The 22,549-nt window shown below is 44.5% G+C and overlaps 2 protein-coding genes across 2 annotated transcripts; one reads left to right on the top strand and one right to left on the bottom strand.

Moving 5' to 3' along the window:
- The first annotated feature begins 3,570 nt into the window (after positions 1 to 3,570).
- Positions 3,571 to 5,371, top strand: LOC136515891 (uncharacterized). Its single transcript, XM_066509354.1, has 2 exons — positions 3,571 to 4,242; positions 5,360 to 5,371. The coding sequence occupies exons 1-2, from the start codon at positions 3,571 to 3,573 to the stop codon at positions 5,369 to 5,371; spliced, it is 684 nt and encodes a 227-aa protein (XP_066365451.1).
- Positions 5,372 to 17,561: 12,190 nt separating this feature from the next.
- Positions 17,562 to 18,904, bottom strand: LOC136518176 (protein G1-like7). Its single transcript, XM_066511838.1, has one exon. It carries the CDS (start codon positions 18,673 to 18,675, stop codon positions 17,911 to 17,913), a length of 765 nt encoding a protein of 254 aa, XP_066367935.1. The 5' UTR covers positions 18,676 to 18,904; the 3' UTR covers positions 17,562 to 17,910.
- Between the last annotated feature and the right edge of the window lie 3,645 nt (positions 18,905 to 22,549).

Here is a 22,549-nt window from a genome sequence, read left to right as displayed (position 1 = left end):
CATGATAGATCTAATTATACTTTGGTATACCATATATGATACATCTATTTTCTTATATAAAATTGATCAAACTTAAGATGGTTTGACTTAAGGCTAAACTAGTTGCATCATTTTTTCAAAAGGAGATAGTATATAACAAAACTAGAGAAGTGTCAATTCTTCTTTTTCCTTTGATTAATCTTATAATTTCTAACCTTTTGAAGATGGTGTCTTATTTTAAAAGTATATTGTAATTAAATAATATTAGATAGATAACAGATTTGTCCTATAAGGGTATAAAAGCTGAGAATTGATAGCTGCACATTAAGAACTTGCTCCAAGAGCCCCTCTATACCCTTTCCTTATTGATAGCAATACACTTTGTTAAAAAAACCTCCAATAGCTTCTTTATATGGATCTTCAAATATTGTCAGCCTCTATTCTGGATTTCTTGCTAGCTAAAGATGGAGAGCACAAGAAACAGAAAAAGTCATTGGATGACATAAAGATATAGAAAATGATTTTTATGCAAATGGTTCTCCAAATGTTGATTTGGAGAGTGATTTTAACAAAGACTCTTGGAGATGCTCGGAGGTTGTTTAGCTGCACACAAATCTACCTCTATCCGTATTGGGTTAAAAAGGATTTATAGGTGAAAAAAATAACTGATCACCTCATTCACTCTAAAACCATGTAGATTAAGGTGAATTAAAGTACATCCATACAAACCCTAACCGTGCTGTCTGCTGATGCTGATGGGAAGTGCGCGCGGAAATTGAAACCCGAGCACCATGTCTGCTGATGCTGATGGGGAGTGCACGCGGAAATTGAAACCCGGGCACCCTCCGCCTGCCCGGTGACGATGTGGTCGGGCTCCAGGGAAGAGAGAAGCCAAGAACCCTGCTGAAGGTGAAACGCCGGCCGCCACCCGCCGCCGGGGCGCCAGGCCGGGCCGGCGCAGGCTCCAGCCCGTGGTTGCCGCCGCCGGGCGCCTGCATGCGCGCGGCCTCCGCCTGAAGAAACACACACCCGCAGGACGTACCTACGTACGCCTGAAGAATTAAAGCTCGTCCAGCATTGCGTCTGCGGTACGGTGCACCTCCACCAGCCAGCAGGAGATGATCAGACGAGCACGTTCTCTCTCGCGAGCTAGTGGTTCGCAGCCGGCGGCAATCCATGCACGGTGCACGCACCGATGTCGACGCATGGGCACGGCACGTCCGTCCGTGCACTACGTAACGTACGTGTACGTATGATCACCTGCTTGCCCCATCACCATCAGGTTAGCGTGGACCGTATACTGCGCTCCATCGAGTGTTTCGGGCGCATGCCACGGCCTAGTCCGTCCCATATCATCGACCGGCCGGCTGGTACTAATGATCATCTCTCGGGCCGGGGTGCACGGTACGGTACGAGCGAGAGCCGGCCGTAGTGAATAGTCGTGTGGTTCGGCAAAAGCTGTCCTTTAATTCTGATGAACTGATGGGTAGTTGCTACTGAACAACGCACCAGAGATACCTGCAAACACGCATGCATGATCGTCTTTCACCATTGTGAAACCTAGGGCACATCCGGGTACACCAGTAGTTTTTTGCGCACTGATCGAGAGCAGCAAACAAACACATTGTATCGTGCGGTACAGTAATCACTATATTTCTTTTGACAAAAGAGCAAAAAGTGTGCAACGCGTGAATGAAGTGTATATGTTATTAGCTAACGTCGGTTTTCGTTATTACAAGCAATTTTTTTTATTTCACTTTTTGTTCTTATGCAGTGAAAGAACAACGCCACACGACCATGGGCCAGGGTGTATATATATAAATATAAATATGCCGCGCTAACGCTGACACAAATTCTTCTAGAGTTGGTCCTATATACCATGCTCTCATAAAGCGTCCGTACCATGTTATCATAGCGCATAATTTCAGAAAAATAATTAGAAATGATCTTGGTGACATGGTCGGACCCCACAATTAAATTCGCCCCTGAAACATATACGAGTGCTCGCTGCACTGGAGAAAGAATCATTCTGCCTCTCAATGCTACCCTGCTAAACTTTGGGCCTATGGCTATTATTCTATATCTTATATCTCTCTCTCGTATAGGAAGCTATTATATGTATATGTGTATATATATATATATATATATATATATATATATATATATATATATATATATATATAGTACAGTACTCTCAAATAAAAAAATGAGTAAAAATAAAATAGTACACACAACATGCATTATCCTGTACTGTTTCCTATATATATGTGCTAAGGAATTTACAGGGAACCTACAATACAAAAAAAAAAGTGTGACAGTACAGTATGTAGTCTATTAATTTGAAAGCATAGTAGTTCCCTCACAAATAAAAATTGAAAGGATAGTAATGGGCGATCAACCAGTACCACTAAAAAATTCCTACTTGCTTATAATTTATTGGATTACACATCTCTGTCAAATCTTAGGGGAAAACAATAATAGAGCCGATGAACCACTAGAGTGGATTGAAGTAGAAAACCAGAAGCATAATGGAATGCATAAGCATTATTGCTAGTTGGATTTGCACATACATGCATGTGCGGTGGTTTATTGTAATAATCTCCTTCTCCTACAACTAAAAAGAATAAAGTGCGGATATTTTTTGGTGCGGCATTTGTTTTGGTTCGTCCGTTTGCCCACGCCTGCGATCCCACGACATCTCCCGCATGCTGCTTAATTGAATATTGTCTGCCATGTGATAGAGGAATCACGACAAAATAGGAAGTAGAAAATTATTGTGCTATCCATATAGACATTGCATGTTTGCATGCACCAACATACATGGCAACGAGCAAAAGGAAAGAGAATTAACACAGAAGGAAAGAGAATTAAGACAAAAGGGACATCTTTGTATTTCTGAGAACCTTGCCAAATCTGCCTATATTTAATTACTTCCCCTCTTTGCATTTGCAAAAGGGACAACTTTTTCCTTCTTTCATTTGGTTTCACGCTCACGTGTTCCATCGCCCTCGCTTGCTGTTTCTTGCTGAAATTGCCCTTGGGTCTGTTCATTTTGAATCCTTTCCCCATATCCCTGTTCCCCAATCCATGGTCCATCGCGACAGTAGACACCAGACACCATTTCTTGCGTGAACCATAGTTGATTCATCTGTCTTCCATGGCTCAGCCTCCCAATCCCAAGAGAAGGTCCCTACCTCTCCTTGACTGGAGATCCGGCCTGCCAGAGGATCTCCTCGAGTTCATCGGGCAGCGTCTCGCGTCAGGCCACAACGCGGCGTCCTTCTGATCCGCTTGCTCCCCATGGCGCGCCGCCATCCCGTTCGTGACCTTCGGGGCGCTCCTGCTGCTCCCGTTCGACCCCGACTCGGACCACGTCGGCTTCTACTGCGTCCCAGAGAAGAAGGTCTTGTCCAAGACGCTGCCCGACGTGCGCGGCAAGGTGGCATGCGGCTCCTCGTGTGGGTGGCTGGCGCTCATGGACGAGGCGGCGTTCGTGACGCTGCTGAATCGATTCGCCGGTGCCCGTGCCCCCCACACATTGAGCTCCCGCCAGCAGGCGAACACGTCGCGACGGCATTCTCATCGGAACACATGTCTAGGGTCCACGGCTGGTGGGTCCTCCATCCCACCAACGGCTACAGGAACGCGGATGACGCAGATAGAGTCATCAAGCTAGAAGACATGAGGGACGTGTTCTTCCGTGAGATCGTGCTCTCGGCGCCGCCTGACGCCGCCGACCGCGAGTGCGTGGCCATGGCCATGCTTGGGTGCTCCACGGAGGTCGCATTCTGCCGGGTTGGAGTCGATAGCGCATGGATGCTGCTCGACACCAAACTGGAGTTCTCCATGGGGTCCATCGTCCACTGCCAAGACAAGTTCTTGGCGATCGACTGCACTGGAGAAATCTCCGTCTACAGCAGCAACGCCGCCGGCGCTACTCCAACCACAACACTGCTGCCATCGCTGTCACCACTTGTGGGGCTCTGCCATCGCAGCTACCTAGAATCAAACGGTGAGTTGCACATTGTGGGTGCCATGGTGAGCACGTTCCACGAGACACAGAGTTTCACCTACAGCAGCGCGATCTACAAGTGCAACCTCCACGACCGTACGTCGGAGTGGTCTAGGGTGAGGGACATCGGTGATCAGACACTGTTCGTGTCTAAATATTTCAATGAAAACTTCAGTGAAACAAGTGTATCCAAGTACAAGAAGAACAAAATCTACATGTCTGAGCCATTGTATGGGGATCCATACGACTTGGTCCATTGATTGGAGATCGTTGATATTGCTACCGGCGCATCCGAAGTGAAGCCCGTCTAGGAAAAGATGCAGGGTTCCGAGGCTCTAGGTTGGATTCGACCCAATCTCTGGAAGGATCAGTGCAAGACATCAATCATCTTATAGCTTCGGACAATATCGCAAAGCTACTAAAAACTGTAACCGTGCCCTCACCTCAAACATTGTCTAGATAAATGGATTACAATGAAAGAAATGGATATCAGATGTTTCTTCCTGCCAATATAAAACATTATCTTAGCCGCATCACGAAAAGGTCTATAAAGTAGAGTTTGTGAGCCTGCGACGCCGCGCACTCCGTGACTGTGTTAAATTCATAAACTTTGCTTTTTGGATTAAATGTCACTTTAACGTTGGTATTTAATTTTTACAGTATTGTTATCTTATCGTGCGATTCATGTGTTTTTAGTATAAATTGTTAGTTATCCCGTAGCAACGCACGAGCACGCAAACAAAAAAAAAAGTAGAGAATGGTGCGTGGTCATCAATGGTGCAGTACTCAGTTCGTACACTATATATATATATATATATATATATATATATATATATATATATATATATATAGAACTACTATCCTGTAGCTGGCTACAGAATAACTTATTCTGTAGCCACTTTGAGTTATGATAATTACTATGTTAATTTACGAGATTATAGTAACTCCTTACTAAGTGGTTTAATATAACGTTATGGTAAATATCCCCATGTGTTATAGTAACCCAACTATCGTAAATATGTATTGACATTATGGTAAATTAGTATATAAAATTATAGTAAATGGAGGTGGCTACAGAATAACTTATTTTGTAGCCGGCTACTGAATAGCCTCTCCCTATATATATATATATATATATATATATATATATATATATATATATATTTGTCTCTCAATGGCTTATTTGTGATAAAGAAAATAGTGGAAAACGTAGCCAAACAAAGTGTTTGCACCTTAGAAGAAACTAGCCAATCACATATTTGTTCCCAAATTAACAGATCTATTGTTATTTAACTTTTGAACCTTAAAGCTTGTCCATCACGCTAACGTGTGCACTGTTTTCGTTTGATTTTTATACGGTCTTTTTAGCAACAAGAGTGAAAGCCATTGCGCTAAACGTAACGTCCATTTTCTTGCTTGATTATGCATATTCCTCTTTCTAAACATACTTGATTCAAATACTTTATCAGTATCAAATTATGTTAATAAACAAGTAAGAAGGTGTTTATGACGAAATCATTTGTTTCGCGTCAAGCGCATATCAAAATACCTATTACATACTCCAAGCCTCCCCATCTTGTATGAATATATGTATATATGAAGCATTTGAAAGACGAATCGTGTAATATAGCTATATTCTGGATAATTTTGGATACACATTAGTAGTCAGTTTTTGTTAATAGTTTGATGGCACAGACTTTAGATCATCAGAGCAACAATAAATAAAGAATTAATAATATTATATTCCTTATAGGTGCTACGGTTGATGGTATCTATCTACTATCTTATAATAAAATAACCAGATACGATCTTGTCTTATATATTATTATAATAAGCGTAAGATAGCTGCGCAGTCTCTCACCACCTGCATCTATCTATCTCTCCAAGCAACGTAGTACAGCGGAATGAATAAACTAACAAAAAAGCAAAATAGCTACCAACAAGATCCAATCAGCTAAGGAATCAAGTGGCTGCAAATACCATGGGGCTTCAAATCACAGTTCGTTCCTAATAATGCCTGATGTAATAAACTATTGCAGCTGATCTCAGCTCATCAATTGAATAAGAAGCATCATGATATGTGTATGTAGGGTCAGCAGACTGCTGTCATCATCCTCGAAATTCATCATGAAGAAGAAGAAGAAGAAGAAACGGCCACACAGGCATTTCGATCGTGTGGTAGCATGCACTGTAGCTGGTTGGGTTCGTTACTATGGATATTCTCGCACAGAAAGCTGTGTGCAGCATGTAGGGATGAAAACGGTACGGATATTTTTTGACCGTATTCGAAATCGAATCCGTTTAGAGGGGTTGAGATCTGTCCGTATCTGAGTCCGGATATCCAACATCCGATACCGTATCTGTATCCGAATACTCAAATCACATATTTATAATGTCGATATCCAATCGTATCCTATCCGACATAGTTGACACTATCCGTATTCGAATCCGAAATCGGACAGAAATATGAAAATAAATATAATATCGGTGATATCCGTCCGTATCCGATCCGTTTTCATCCCTGGCAGCATGTATAGCTTCGTCTACCATATCCCATGCTAGCGCCAACACACAGTACCTCATGTACTGTTTGCACCACAAGCTGCACACGCTAGCTGCAGGGTTCGTTCTGAAAAAGAAGACGGCAGCAGAATGTGGAAGCGTTACCAAAGCTTTACGCAGTTCCCATTCATTCGCTAGCAACGACAGTGACATATATGGCTCTGGTCGGCTTACCCCATATTCGATTTGTTTGGTTTTTTTTTAACTGAAATAGTATTTTTCTCTCACAACAATTCAATCAGAACAGTGTTTTCAGTCAGTTTCAGCCAAGTTTCAGACCAGCGAACGGGACTATAGTCTCATTCGCTGGTCTGAAACTTGGCTGTACGTACACACCGGCCAGATTCTAACAGAAGTAGTGCCGTCGCCCGTCGTACAAGAAATGAAAGAAACCCATACGATTACTTAATTGCCTGCTGCATATATATCTATGATCTATCTAGTCAGCAACCACGATAGGCAATAGCTTATACCACGCTAATTCAGTCACCAGTAAAGGAGGCAGCACTGCACGGCCGTCGGTCGACATTGCACTATATATACAAATAATGTAATAGCGTCTAAGGGCAGCTCCAACAATTAACTCTTAAGTTAGCTCTATTTTTTCATATTTTAATAAAATAGAGAGAAAAGCTAGCTCTGGTTGAAGAGTTAAGGTCTTATACACATTTTAAGGTTACGTGAGAGTGTCACGTGGGGTTATTCATGCTCAAAGTTAGCATTATTGGAGAAGTTTTGCCTTCTATTTCTAACCGGTGTGGGTGCCCATATATATATATATATATATATATATATATATATATATATATATATATATATATATATATATGTTGCTTCACTAAACAAGCAACCATTAATGAATTCGACTAGCTAGGAGTACGTACTTCACTAGCTAAGGCTATCTCTAACAACAACATCCAAAATACAAGACTCATTCGTTCTTTGGTTAGCGCTACAGACAAAAAGTTCAATACCTATTCGATATCTTCTTCAACAACAAGACCTAAAAGAGAATCATTTCTGCAAATGGGTTTCCAGAAGAGAGGATACTCATATTTGGGTTGTGCCTCTCAAGCAACCAAAAATAGGTCTCCCGTATAGGTAGTCTGTTGAAGGCTGATTTTGGATCTCTCGCTACCCATTTTGAATTTGGATCTCCTTATTGGAGACAGTCTACCAATCAGTTTGCTAGCAGTAAACATTTTATAAAAATGAAAAATATAAAAAGAGATGAAGGACAGGAAAGAACAAAGCGATCGACGAGGGAGAGGGGGTGGCTTGTACGTTAACCCTATATATGCGCAGCGAATAGTACGGCGCAATTTTTTATGTCACGGCCCCAATCATCACAGATCGAGAATCCAATGATGCGTGTCGTCACTGGCTCCAAGAACAATTCCTCCCTGTAGCGTCCGTACACTCCACTGTGCCGTATAGTAGTAACAAAAACATATATTCAGTCGAACGTTGCAGCCAACAAAAGCACAAGCAACCTAACCTTGTTGCCACTCCTTATATATCTAGTCTAGCTATACCTATACTCCTAGCTGCTTACACTTTTAATTATTGGGTGAATAATAACAGGCACAGCCAAGATTTAAAACTCTGTCGAGGTTCCGATCGCGATCGATGGATCAACAAGAACAGGCCAACATGTGTGGTCTACCACGCAATATTGATTCCAGACAAGACTCAGCAGAGAATTGAAAGCAATGACACGGGTTTCTGTGAGCATATAGCAGGCAAGCTTGCACACAGTAGGATCTTCTTCCCCTTGTCCAATTCGCTCTCTTCCCCTGAGTTAGGGTTAGGGTTTTCTTAGGGTTAGGATTAACCCGATTCGGTTTTTCTTTCGGTTTTGATTCGAGATCGGCGAGGTAAGCCTCTTCCTAGCTCTTCCCCTTTTCCCTTCTTCTGCTCTTTTGGGTCTTCTTCTATTTTTCTTGGATCTTGTTCGATTTTAGGGTTAGGTTAGGGTTTCGGGTTACATCACTGTTCTTCTTCCCTGACGATTAGGGTTCGGTTGAACTCTCTGCATCTCTGTTTCTTCCCCCCCAATTAGGGTTAGGGTTTCAATCCAAACCGGATCGATCCTCTGCTTCTCTTCGATTTTTTTTCAATTCTCTACCCCATACTAGATCTACACACTTGGCAACCCGTCTTTGATACCATTTATAGGATTTCTCAACCTCTAGGTGTAGATCTAGCGGGTATGAGCAGCTCGTTGGTGTACCTTGGTAGCTAGTGCGCCCGCGGCCGGTGTCACGGTGGCCGCGTCGAGTTGGAGTAGTGGTAGCCGTGACGCGCGCGCTAGGCCATCGTAGGTGCAGGCACGGTGCAATGACGGCGGTCGAAGGCATCCCGGTGGTGGCACTGCGGAGGTGACGGCGAAGTCAGTGGGGCTTCCCGTCGCTGGCAGCACATTCTCTTTAGATCGGGTTAGGATTTCTCTGTAGGTGGGTTGTGGCGGCTCAGGTCAACCTCGTGGATAGAGCCCCGGCCCCCACCTCCATTTACGGTGCTGTGCGACGGACGCCCACCAACCATGGAGCGATTGGGCGCCCCCGATCAGGGCGCTGATCCAAGGGCCCAATTGGTCGGTGGAGATCAAACTAACATTCTCCCCTTTGATCTCACCTTATTCCTTAAACTTAACTTACTTACTTTTATCTTGTTCCCATTCCATCACATATAAGTGCATAGAGCGTGCCTCATCGTCACGGTCTGTTGCCATTAGATTAAACAACTACAACGCACCTCTCTGTTTTGAAACAGATATTCAACTAGGCCCTTAGTATCCAGAAATCATAGGCTTTCCCATAAACCCATGTCGACTGTGTGTTCTCTGAACAGACTGGGCGGTTAGCCTTTGGTAAGCGGATCCGCAAGTACTCACTCGGTACTTATGTGCTAATGCTTTCAACATGATTCTAGATTTTCTCGTTTACAACATATACCTTAGTGTCAATATGTTTGGCAGCACACTTGACTTGTTGTCTTAGGAGTTAACTTACTTTAAATGGTTATTGTTGTTGTCTACCATTATTAAATCTGGGTACAAATTTTTTTTAACCTCCTTTTGCCTGTTCCTTAAGCCTCATGACAAGCTATACTATGGTATGCATCAGTGATGACACCACAACTATTTTTTTGAGCTTTTCCACAATAATACTCCAACTACGAGTGTTAGCAACTAATGCGGATTTCACTACATATCTCGCCAAGACTTAACTTTTTGTACCCTAAACTATTTGAGATTACTTATTCTTTCTTACTCAGCATGAGGCCTATTATACTTTGCAAAATTACAAGACATTCCAACTCAATTCCAGTGATCTATATCTGAACTGGACTTCTGCCAAAATATCTCGGATACATAAACTACGTCAGGGTAAGTTCTTACTTGTACTTTTACACACATCAAGCTTCCAACAGCTGAAGCATATGGAACCATATTCTTTTGATCGATCTCATATCAGTTCCTAGAACACTTAAAGTTACCAAATCTATTACCCTTGACTATAGGAGCAGGCGTAGGTTTACTCGCATGCATACTTTATTTCTCTAGAATCTTTTCTAAATATGCCTTTGCGATAGCCCTAATACCCCATTTTCTTCTATCTCGGTGAATTTGGATTCCTAGAACCAATGATGCTTCACCAAGATCATTTACAATAAAACTTGAGGACAAAACTTCTTCTCCAATGATAGATTAACATCACTACTAGTGAGTAGAATGTCATCTATTCATAGGACGTGGAAAATAAATTTTCCATTCTTATCTTCGCATAACGCTATTGTCCTTCTCATTTTCTTTAAAACCCAAACTTTCTCATTGTTTCATCAACTTTAAATACTACTGTCTAGAGACTTACATTTAACCCATAAATGGAGTTCTACAGGTGGCATCCATATGTTCCTTTCTTCCACGACAAAACCTTTTGGGTTATGCCATGTAATCGTTTTCATATAAATCCACGTTGAGGAATGTTGTCTTTACATCCATCTGATATAACTCTAAATCGTAATATGCCATTAACACCATTATGATTCTAAAAGAATCCTTACATAAGACTGGAGAGAAAACTCTCATTGTAATCTTTTCATTCTTTTTGCTTAAAGCATATTGCCACAAGTCGTGCTTTATACCTTTCTACATTCCCTTTGGAGTCACATTTTGTCTTATAGACCCATTAACAGCCTACTGTTTTGGCTCCATTATGAATTACTTCTAAGTCCCAAACATCGTTGGTATTCATCGAATTCATTTCAGCTTCCATAGCTTCTTGCCATTTAAACGAGTAAACACTTCTCATGGCTTCTTCAAATGAGGTAGGATCACCCTCCATTTGAATTTCTTTACTAACATAAACTTCATAGTCATCAGAAAACTGGTTTACTAATTCTTTGAGACCTTTAGGGCCTCAGCTACTGGTACTTTCATATGAGGCTGTTGTTGTTCTTCATTGCCAAGAGACAATTGATTCTACAGGCTCCTGTATAACAAGATCCTTGTTTACATTATTCATCTTCTTCGAAGAGCTAACAACAGGTGTTGTATTAGTCATACAACATCAACAGGTATTGAGAAACTTGTTGTTCCTGATTTACTAGAGTAGGCACGCAGTCCCTCTTCTCCTCAAGTCTTAGGTCTCTACATACCTCTACATACCATGCTCCCCTAGATCTTCTCATCTTTTCTAAAGATGGTGTATCTTCTAATATCTTATTTTGGGTTTAATCTGTTAAAATCTCATATGGTGCTTTAAGCACCACCTTAACATCTTTGAGGCTGACTACGCTATCTTCCTGTCAGAACATTAAAAAGGGTCCAGGAATTTAGCTATCTCTCTGCTTAGGGGTATCATTGTTGTAACTGATGTACTCCTCCAACGGTCTTTATCTCACTCTTAATGAAGAGTATCTTTCTTGATTGATCTTTATCTCATTCTGAATGAAGAGTATTTTCTTAATTGATCTTAATATTCCCCCCTCGAAATATGGCATGAACTTTACTGCCACAATTTCGATAACTATTCAGGAAACCTATAAATGAGGAGACACTTATAACTTACTTCATTCACATGGTTGTCATGTAAACAAAGTTATTTCTTGATCCGTTTAGGAGTACACTTTTCTTAATTTACTTTAAGAACTCAACGAGGTCTTTCATTAGCAGTACTTTTACAAGTCACGCTTACACCTTTTCCTTATCCTTTGGTTAGTATTGACCATGACGATCCATTTCTATTGTGCCAAAGTCAATACTAGGACAGCATAAGAGCTACCCAAACTTCTTTCGCTATGCGAGATACAAAACATGTGAATCATCACAAAACTTCTCCCGCCATACAGGATTGACTAGCATAAGTACTATGCCAAAACTTCTCCCCTTGCGGGATACATTATACGAAAACTTAGTCATGATGACTAAAACATTCACGTATACTTCATTTTCCAATTAAATCTTCCTGTTGGTTCCAATTTAATCAAAAAATTAGTAAACTAACAAAAAACTGTCCTGAACTGGCTTAACTCAAGCCTTTTTCATTCACATATCCCAGCATTGCAGCCCGTTGGCATGCAGCCGAGTAATCTCATCTATTAAAAATAAAACATATAATATACTTCTACATCAATTCTACATCACCGTTGGGCAAAAAATAGAATTAATGCATAAAACTCATAAATTTACTTGAAACTTATATAACTACTATTCAAAATTAAATTCTTCCGTTGGTTTAAATTTTATTGGAAGATTATCAACTTCATTGCAGTGGAAACATGTTAATAAAATATATTCTATTAGTTTAAGAGCATTTCTTGGTCCTTATCTACTCTCTGAAAAATTGACCATGTTGGTGTGAAATCTATCAGAGATTTAAACCTCAAACTTAAATTTATTATAATATTGTCATCATCAACGTTGGTCAGAAAATGACAATACCATAATCTTACATAAACAAAAATGGACTACTCCTCTAATAAAATTTTCCTATTGGTTTCAATTTAATTAGAGGATCAACATAATCATAATTTTCTAAATATAACTGCTCTTCAAATTAAATTCTTCCGTTGGTTCGAATTTAATTGGAAGATAATAAACATTAAACTTTGCAGCGGAAACTTAAACATAATTTGTGAATTTTACCCACAGGAAAATTCACATTTCTTTTATTTTCTTTGAACCATTTTTCATTTTCCAGAAATAAATATTTGCTGGAAAAGAAAAAAGAAAAAAAACTAGGCTCAATCTTGACTGGTTCTCGGCCCAAAACGGCAAAAGCCGCCCGTCCCAGCTCCCTTGCACGCGCACTGCCCGCACCCAGGCCGCAACCTGGGCCTTGGCCGGTAAAGCTGCGTGGCCACGTGCCTGCCTGGACCGGCCTCTGGTTCGTTGATTCTACGCCGTCCGATCTAGATCGCCGGTCACGTAGCCTTCTCGACAGATCAAAACCGCGATGCAGCGGTCAGCACCCAAAAACCCTAGCCATTTCTTCTCTTGCCCTCTCTCTCTCGTGCCGTGCTGGTGTCAGCGGCGGCGACCACGGTGGCCGTCGATGCCGGTGAGGAAGACTGCCACCGGATCAAGTCTGGCTCCCCTTCCTCCTCTTCCTTTCTCTTTCTCAGCCCCGTGAGCGACAGAGCGCAGCCAAGCTCAAGGCAGACGTGGCGCAGGGTATGGCGGCTGTGCCGTGGCACCCCTCGCCGGCGCATGCATGCAACCGGAGTCGCGCGCAGCACCGTCGAGCGGCACCACGGTGGTGCCCTTTGGCCTGAGCCCAAGGCGGAGATCGTGCAGCGGTGCTTCTCCCACCCCAGCGACTAGGGTTGACTTCCCGCGTGGCGTCCATGCGACGGCCGATGGTGGAGATGGAGCGGGCAGACTCCAGGTAGGATCTTCTTCCCCTTGTCTGATTCTCTCTCTTCCCCTTCCTTGTCGTGAGTTAGGGTTAGGGTTTCGTTAGGGTTAGGATTAACACGATTTGGTTTTTCTTTCGGTTTTGATTCGAGATCGGCGAGGTAAGCCCCTTCCTAGCTCTTCCCCTTTCCCCTTCTTCTGCTCTTTTGGGCCTTCTTGTATTCTTCTCGGATCTTGTCCGATTTTGGGGTTAGGTTAGGGTTTCGGGTTAGATCACTGTTCTTCTTCCCCAACAGTTAGGGTTCGGTTGAACCCTCTGCATCTCAGTTTCTTCCCCCCCCCCAATTAGGGTTAGGGTTTCAATCCGAACCGGATCGACCCTCTACTTCTCTTCGATTTCTTTTCAATTCTCTACCCCATACTAGATCTACACACTTGGCAAACCGTCTTTGATACCATTCATAGGATTTCTTAACCTCTAGGTGTAGATCTAGCGGGTCTGAACAGCTCGTTGGTGTACCTTGGTAGCTAGTGCGCCCGCGGCCGGCATCACGGTGGCCGCGTCGAGTTGGAGTAGTGGTAGCCGTGACACGCGTGCTAGGCCATCGTAGGTGCAGGCACGGTGCAGTGACGGCGGTCGAAGGCGTCCTGGTGGTGGCACTGTGGAGGCGACGGCGAAGTCGGTGGGGCTTCCCGTCGCTGGCAGCACATTCTCTTTAGATCGGGTTAGGATTTCTCTGTAGGTGGGTTGCGGTGGCTCAGGTCAACCTCGTGGATAGAGCCCTGGCCCCCACCTCCCTTTATGGTGCTGTGCGACGGGGGGCTACCAACCATGGAGCGGTTGGGTGCCCCCGATCAGGGCGTTGATCCAAGGGCCCAATTAGCCGTGGAGATCAAACTAACACTATCTAGTCAACAACCACGATAGGCAATAGCGTATACCACGCTAATTCAGTCACCAGTAAAGGAGGCAGCAGTGCACGGCCGTCAGTCGACATTGCACTATATATACAAATAATGTAATAGCGTCTAAGGGCAGCTCCAACAATTAACTCTTAAGCTAGCTCTATTTTTTCATATTTTAATAAAAGAGAGAGAAAAGCTAGCTCTTGTTGAAGAGTTAAGGACTTACACACATTTCAAGGTTACGTGAGAGTATCGTGTGGGGTTATCCATGTTAAAAAAAGTTTTGCCTTCTAGTGCTGACCATTGCGGGTGCCCTAATATATATATATGTTGCTTCACTAAACAAGCGACCATTAATGAATTCGACTAGCTTGGAGTACGTACTTCACTAGCTAACAATCAGTTTGCTAGCAGTAATCATTTTATAAAAATAAAAAATATACAAAGAGATGAAGGACAGGAAAGAACAAAGCGATCGACGAGGGAGAGAGGGGTGGCTTGTACGTTAACCCTATATATACGCAGCGAATTGTACGGGCGCAAATTTTTATGTCACGGCCCCAATCATCACAGATCGAGAATCCAATGATGCGGGTCGTCACTGCCTCCTAGAACAATTCCTCCCTCTAGCTAGCCTCTAGCGTCCGTACACTCCACTGTGCCGTATAGTAGTAACCAAAACATTTATTCATGCCTTGTTTAGTTGGATCTCAAAGTCCAAAAAGTTGCTACAGTACCTGTCACATCGAATGTTTGCGGCCTGTGCATGGAGTATTAAATGTAGACGAAAAGAAAAACTAATTGCACAGTTTGGTGGAAAATTGCGAGACGAACGTTTTAAGCCTAATTAGTTAATGTTTAGACACTATTTGCCAAATAAAAACGAAAGTGCTACAGTAGCCCCAAATTCCAAATTTCGCGAACTAAACAAGAGCTCAGTCGAATGTCGCAGCCAACAAAAGCACAAGCAACCTAACCTTGTTGCCACTCCTTAGAGCACTCCCAATGCAGAAACCACTATAGTTTCTATGGGCATTAATTATACTGTCACCTAAGCATTTTGCTGATGTGGCAAGGTAGTTATTGAAGAGAGAGAACAAAAATCATAGAAACCAGGTCTAAGTTAGAAACCATGTCTACACGAGAACCAAGACACGAAGGGATGTGATTGGTAGCGAATGGAGAGAGAGTGTATGTGATTGGATAAAAAGTTGTTCTGTAGAAACTATCCATTGGAACCATGGTTTCTATACATAGTGTCTATGAAAATTAATAGGTATAGAAACTATACGTAGTTTTTAGCATTGGGACTGCCCTAATATATCTAGTCTAGCTATACCTATACTCCTAGCTGCTTACACTTTTAATTATTGGGTGAATAGTAACAGGCTCAGCCAAGATTTAAAACTCTGTCGAGCTTCCGATCGCGATCGATGGATCAACAAGCACAGGCCAACAAGTGTGGTCTACCACGCAATATTGATTCCAGACAAGACTCGGCATGCGAGAGAATTGAAAGCAATGACACGGGTTTCTGTGAGCATATAGCAGGCAAGCTTGCACACAGTGGGTCCAATCCATATCGCTCGAATTGAAGCGAGATGCATGTTTCGTGAAAAAATGGGCCGCGGCGAAGTGCAAGCACAGTGTTCAGACACACTGCGGCGATCGAGCTAGCCGGAGCTGATGAGAGAGGCCGGCGGACGGCCGATGCTGATGAGGGGGGCCATGCGTGCATGCAAAAGACAAGGCGAGCGATTCATTAGCTTCCTTTTCCTCGCATCAGGCACTCCGCACTCAGCAGGCAGGGCTAGCATAGCGTGGGGGCCGGCGCTGCTGGCGGCCTGGCCCACCGCGCGCGTGAGAAAGTCACAGGGGGGGTCAGGGAGGAAAAAAGGCTAGCTACTGTTCTTCTTCCTTCCTCTCTCGGCCGGCTCTGTCACTCTCTTTCTCCTCGAAAAAGAAACATGGCTGCACAGCACCAGGGAGGGGAATAATAGTCGAGCTGATAACGGAAAGCGGAAAAGGGCTGCAGGAATGAGATAGATCGGGAATGCGATCGTCGGCCTTCAGGTTCAGAGAAGAGGGAGAGAGAGAAGATGCATATATGCATCTTGAATTCTTAATGCTTGGATGCAGTGTATTTTTTTCCTTCTCTCGTAAGGACTTGTTTGGACGTCTATATATCCGTCTCAATCCATGTGAAAATTTAATCTGAAAAAAAAGGAGAAGCATGCAGCTGAGACTGATACACGGAGACAGCAGTGTGCTGGGCTGCTAGCCGCTGACCGTGTGTGAGTGCATGATTTGGTGATCAGTGGGACGAGTGAGATCTTGCAGAGAGAGAGAGAGAGAGAGATAGGTGGACGGGCGCGCGTGCGCACGTGTGGTCAGCGCCATGGGCCTGACTCGGCAGCAGCCAGCCAGCAGTCCAATCGGGCGGGGGACCAGCAGTGCCTCGCAGATCTTCTTCCTCCGATCCATCCGAGCTCCCGCTGTTTTATTTAAGACCACTCCTCCGCTCACGTACAACGCCGCCGCCAGGCGCCAGCAGCCAGGAGGACACACACGCCCCACGGTCCACCACCCCAGCGTGCTGAGAACTGATCGACCCCTGCGTGCATGGCCACTTGGCAGCAGCAAGCTCCGATCCGTACTTCTGGGCTTCTTTCTGGCCATGGCGACTCCATCAACAACCAACCAACCAACCAATCGCCTTTCCTACTGACTCTAGCTACTGTCAAGTGAGCTGATGCGCATGTGTTAAGGTAGAAATGCATGCAGATGCAGGCTAGCTAACGAGAGGACTGGGTATTTTTGGGATAGAATTAATTGCTGACAGTGTGGATGGATGTGGATTCAGCAGTGTTGCTACCTAAAGCTTTGCAACTGAGGGCACACACCATTGATGCAAGCCTTAAATTTGCACCTATTATTTGCACAGTATAAGCACAACAGCAGAGTTAAGTAGGATGCATGGGGTGAGTACTTTGTACTGCATCTCGACACTGAATGCATGTTTATTTATGTAACTATATATCTGCTCCGATCCGTATGTAGCAAGAACTATAGAGTCGGTCAAAGAAGCTAGATGGCATTCAGAAAAAGAGAAGCTAGATGGATATATATAAATCCTGTGCTCAAACATATACATGAAGATCTCAAGCTAGTTTGCAATTAGCCTCAAATAAATCTTGCTCTTTTATGTCACCATGGGTATGCATGAGAGAGACATGGGCAAGCAAAACAAGAGTACAAGACCTATATATATTAATTCATTCACTTCCTCCGATCCTGGATACTACAAATTTTTGCCAATTGCCTTGTATTATTATAAGTGACTGTGACTGACCTATAGTAGCCGGCAAATTAAGCATAGTGAAATAAAATGGCTCAAGTAGAGAGGAGGAAGAAATCCAGCAAAGAAAAGGGGGAAAAAAGGGCAAGAGGAGAGAGGCGGTTTGTAAAGAGCAAGAACGATTCTGAAACCAAATGGCAGAAGAAATATAGCTCAAATGTTGCAAATTAAAGCTCGAGGTATAGCGAGACGTACAGAAGCAAATAGACATGGTTTGCAAAAGTGATTCTACTATACTCGGGATGTGCTGTTCGGTGCAGCAGCAGCAGTGGTGGCGCTTCCCTGGCCGGTGGTCGGTGCAGCTTTCGCCGCCGCCGTGCTGCCACCGGACCCGTCACCGGCGCTGCCGGCGGCCTCCCGTGCTGCCGCCGCCGCCGCGGCCGAAGACGACGACGCCTCCCCTGAGGCCGCCGCCGCCGGCTGCTTGCGCTTGCGGCTCTTCTTATCGTAGGGTATGCCCCTTGCCTTGGCCTGCGCGTCGCGGACGTCGCGGAGGTAGATCCGCACGGCGCGGGCCGCGAAGGGGTTGGACTCCGGTGCGTGGCCGCTCTCCTCGTACGCGGCGCGCAGGCGTCCGATGAGCGCGTCGAGGGATCCCCAGGCCTGGCGCAGCGGGCACGGGCACGGCGCCGGCGGGTTAGGCTGGCCGAAGTAGGCGCACCCGTCGGCGTGCACCTTGGTCTTGCCGAACTGGTCCAGGTACTTGAGGAACTCGATGACGTGCGCGCCGCTGCACCGCGCCAGCGTGAGCGGCGGCCGGTGGTTCCGCAGGTACTGCAGGAACGTGTTCCAGTCCCGCCGCTTCTGCGACTCGTACCTGCTGAGCTGCTGCTGCGGCGGCAGCGGCTGGGGAGGCGGGGCGGCGGCCTGCTGCGGCTGCGCCTGAGCCAGCGGCTGGACCTGATGATGCTGCTGCGGCGGCGCGTGCGCGTCGTCGTCGCCGCCCCTCGCCGCCGAGGACGACGGCCGGGCGGCTGGCCCCGAGGAGGGATCCATGCACGCCGACTCAGCTGCTGGCCTGCTGCTCACCCGGCCGGCCGGGGCCGGGGCCGGGGCCGGGGCGCGGGCGAGCGCGCGATCGTGCGGATCAGTGGAGACGCGCACCGTCCGGGGCGGGCGCGGGGTTGGGTCGCGATGGGATGCGGGGGAGAGCGACGGGCCTGGCCGGGGGGAGTGGAGTGGAGAAAGGGAGGTGAACTGAACGACGCTGCTGCTGCTGCCTGCTGGCCTGCTATACGAGGGAGTCGAGTGAAGTGAAGGGGCCGGGACGGAGGCGTGATGGCGATAGGCGGAGGCGCGTGGAGGGTGGGGGCCGGCGGCCATTCACGTGGTGGCCCCCCGCCCAGAACACAATTCCGTTCCTTCCGCGTCTCTCTCGGCGTAGAGGCGTCGGGGACGAACGTGGGTACGTACGCGGCGTAGGTTGGGGGATCCATGGGATCACGCGCCGAGTACTGTATATATACCGGTCTGGCGGTGTCTCTGCCGAGTCGCCGGCGCCGGCCCCGGTGGCATCATTCGAGCGCGTCGTCAGATGTGGCTAGCGTTTAATTTATAGGTCGCGTCCGGCCGGTGTGTACCGTGTCATCAGTGTAAGTGTAACCCAGAGCGCTTGTCGGACGAGAATAACTATGATGAGCCCTGTACTGTTCCCAGCTTCGGCTAGCTACACTACACATTCTTCTAAAACCTGTTGCTCTCTTTTATATTTATTACAAACTACTGCAACAAGGACGTCGGTCCTGTTCGTTTCGCTGAAAAGCTATGACTGAAAGTATTATTCGCTGATTTACTGTTAGAGAAAAATACTGTTCGTTCGTTAAAAAAGTATGGCTCATAAGACAAGCGAACAGAGCGTCGCTCAAAGCGTTGTGTTATTTCATTCCTTTTTTTCTATGCACTTTACCTTCCAAATGGAAACCTTTTTAAACTTACAAATTTTTTGACGTTGATTTTAAATTTACAATGATGCATGCACGCACGCTAGCCTTCCAATTTTTTAGGTTTGGATTTCAAATGTTAGCTAACCGGCCGGTGTTTTGCGTAAGTTGGATTCACTACATAAAAAATGTTTTTAGCAGCGAGACAAATTTTTTATAGGGGCGGCTGGTGATGGAGCCGCCCCTACAGTGGCATGCTCGGGAGCCCAGACACCAGCCGCCCCTACAAATGAAACAGTAGGGGCGGCTAGTGATACGAGCCGCCCCTACAAATGGGTCTGATTTGTAGGGGCGGCTCACTCACCAGCCGCCCCCGACATTGCTATTTGTAGGGGCGGTTGGTGATTGAGTCGCCCCCACAAATGCCCCCATATAAATACCTCCAATTTGTAGGTTCGGCTCAATCACCAGCCGTCCCTACAAATGATCCACATATAATACAACTACAACACATTCTTTCTCCTTAGGTCACTCACTCCAACCCGTGAAAGAAAGGTCGGGAGGCCTTGGGCACCTCCCAAAAATTGCTCTACTAAGGGGAGAAGGTTTTGATCTCAAATCCTTTGGTGGAGAGGTTGTAGAAGGTAAGAAAATGTTATTCTACACTTTTTTTTGAAGTTGTAATGGTTGATTAGTGAGTAATTAAATTTTTGTTTTTCTCTCTCTTCTATGGTGCTTGAACTACTTATGAAACAAATTAGACCCAAGTTTTAAATGTACTAGGGTAAATTAGTGAGGGGAACAAGATCATACCCTTATTTGGTCCATGTTTCTTGATTTTAGTGAACAATTAGTTAGTTTTATGCATAGTTCATATGCATGTAGATCTAGATCTAGGGTTTGGTTTTTTTATTAATTTCGTTTTTGTAAATTTATGTTTGATAAAATTGGACTAGGGTTTGTATGAAAGATATTGGGTAAAGTATAATTGTTGCTAATTGTTGTCTTTGAAATTGTTTATTGTAATCAATAAATATGTATTTTAATTATTTATGGATAAATGGGCCATTAATTAATTTTCCTCTACCATGGTGTGTTTGTATGCTTCATGTAATTATATTATATTTATATTCATATATATCTGAAGTATATACAATTATTCTCAAGTAATTATTAATTTGTTTCATTTATATATATATCTGAATAAGTAGTCTTTAATGTTTGTTTTGTTGTTGTTGTAAAAGATGGAGTACATGAACTCTTGGATGTATGGTTCATTAAGGTTCAAGGCAGGTTTCCGTGAAGAGGTGGATAAATTTATTGAAGCCGCAAAGAAGCATGCAACGACATTAAAAGAGAATAAGGATACAATTATTTGCCTATGTAAAGATTGCAAGAACTATATGGCATGGACAGATGTGATTATCATCATATCATATTTGATTATGCGAGGATTTATTGAGGACTACACAGTGTGGATTCATCATGGTGAAACGGTTATTGTTAACGACGAGGATGAGGAGGAATACGACAACGAAACCATAGAATCCCTATCCCAATATTCAACAGAGCTTGATACATGAATGGATTTTGAGTTTGGTAATGAACAAGGTGGTGATACTGGTGGTTGGAATGGTAACGACGAAGGTGGTGCCAATAATGATGGTGGAGCACGTATTAGGGATGAAGATGATTTGGAGGACATGATTCGAGCTCTTGGACCAAAGATTTTACTAAATAGCCCGAAAGGTCTAGAAAATTTAGAAAGGGTGACAAAAGCATCGAAGGAGACTATGTATGGTGTTGAAAAGGGTTGTCCGATACATTGGACATTGCTATGTTTTGTGCTTGAGCTGCTCATCCTAAAGGCTAAGTACGGCTGGTCAGACTGTAGTTTCAATGATTTATTGCATCTCCTATCATGGGTGCTGCCACAACCAAACTCAGTTCCCGCCAACACATACCAAGCGAAGAAGGTCAAAAGTCCATTGAGAATGGGGGTTGAAAAAATCCATGCATGCCCCAAACACTGTATATTTTTTCATGGCGAAACGTTCAAGTCACTGGATAAATATCCCTAGTGTGGGGCCAGCTGGTACAAGAACAATGACCTTTACGGTGGGGACGAAGCCTCCACGGGGAAAAAGAGGAATAAGAAGGGTACAAAAAAGGTGGTACAAGAATCTCAGCCCCTAGAGGAGACTCCATTAGGCAATGATGCAAAGCAGAGAAGAATTCTTACCTTGGTAATATGGTACCTGCCAGTGACTGATCGCTTGAGACATATCTTCCTAAACCCTAAAGAAGCCACACTCATTACATGGTGGGATGATGAGCGCAAGGTGGATGATGATAAGATTGCATACCCGGCTGATTGTAGTCAGTGGCAAAGGTTTGATGAGAAGCACAAAGAATTCAGCGATGACCCAAGAAATGTACGATTTGGCTTGGGCACCGATGGAATGAATCCCTTCAACGAGAGGATGAGCGACCACAGCATTTGGCCAGTGATCTTGACCATGTACAACATCCCAACGTGGTTGTGTCAGAAGAGAAAGTACCTTCTCCTCACTATTCTTATTTCTAGCCCTAAACAACTAGTCATTGATATAGACGTGTTCCTCAAGACTTTGATGCAAGAAATGGAGAGGCTATGGAGGCATGGGGAGCAGATGTATGATGCATTCCGAAAGGAGGACTTTATATGTAGAGCAATAATATTTGTTACTACTAATGATTATCCCATGTTGTTTGCTTTGTCTGGACAGATCAAAGGGAAGACAGGATGATTGGTTTGCTTGGATGGTACTACATGGGTGTACCTAGATGTATCCAAGAAGATAGTTTACCTAAGGAACCAACGCTTCTTAAAGACAAGTCACAAGTACCACAACAAATTATTCTTTAGATTTTATGACAATGCCCTGGAGATTGAACCCCCTCCGGAGAGATGTCATAACGGAGAACACATGTACAGAATGGTGAAAAAC

Source organism: Miscanthus floridulus, chromosome 17 (genome assembly GCF_019320115.1).
Source record: "Miscanthus floridulus cultivar M001 chromosome 17, ASM1932011v1, whole genome shotgun sequence".
Taxonomy (NCBI): Eukaryota; Viridiplantae; Streptophyta; class Magnoliopsida; order Poales; family Poaceae; genus Miscanthus; species Miscanthus floridulus.
Note: the sequence above shows the minus strand (reverse complement) of the source record. Positions and strands in the feature narration are given on the sequence as shown.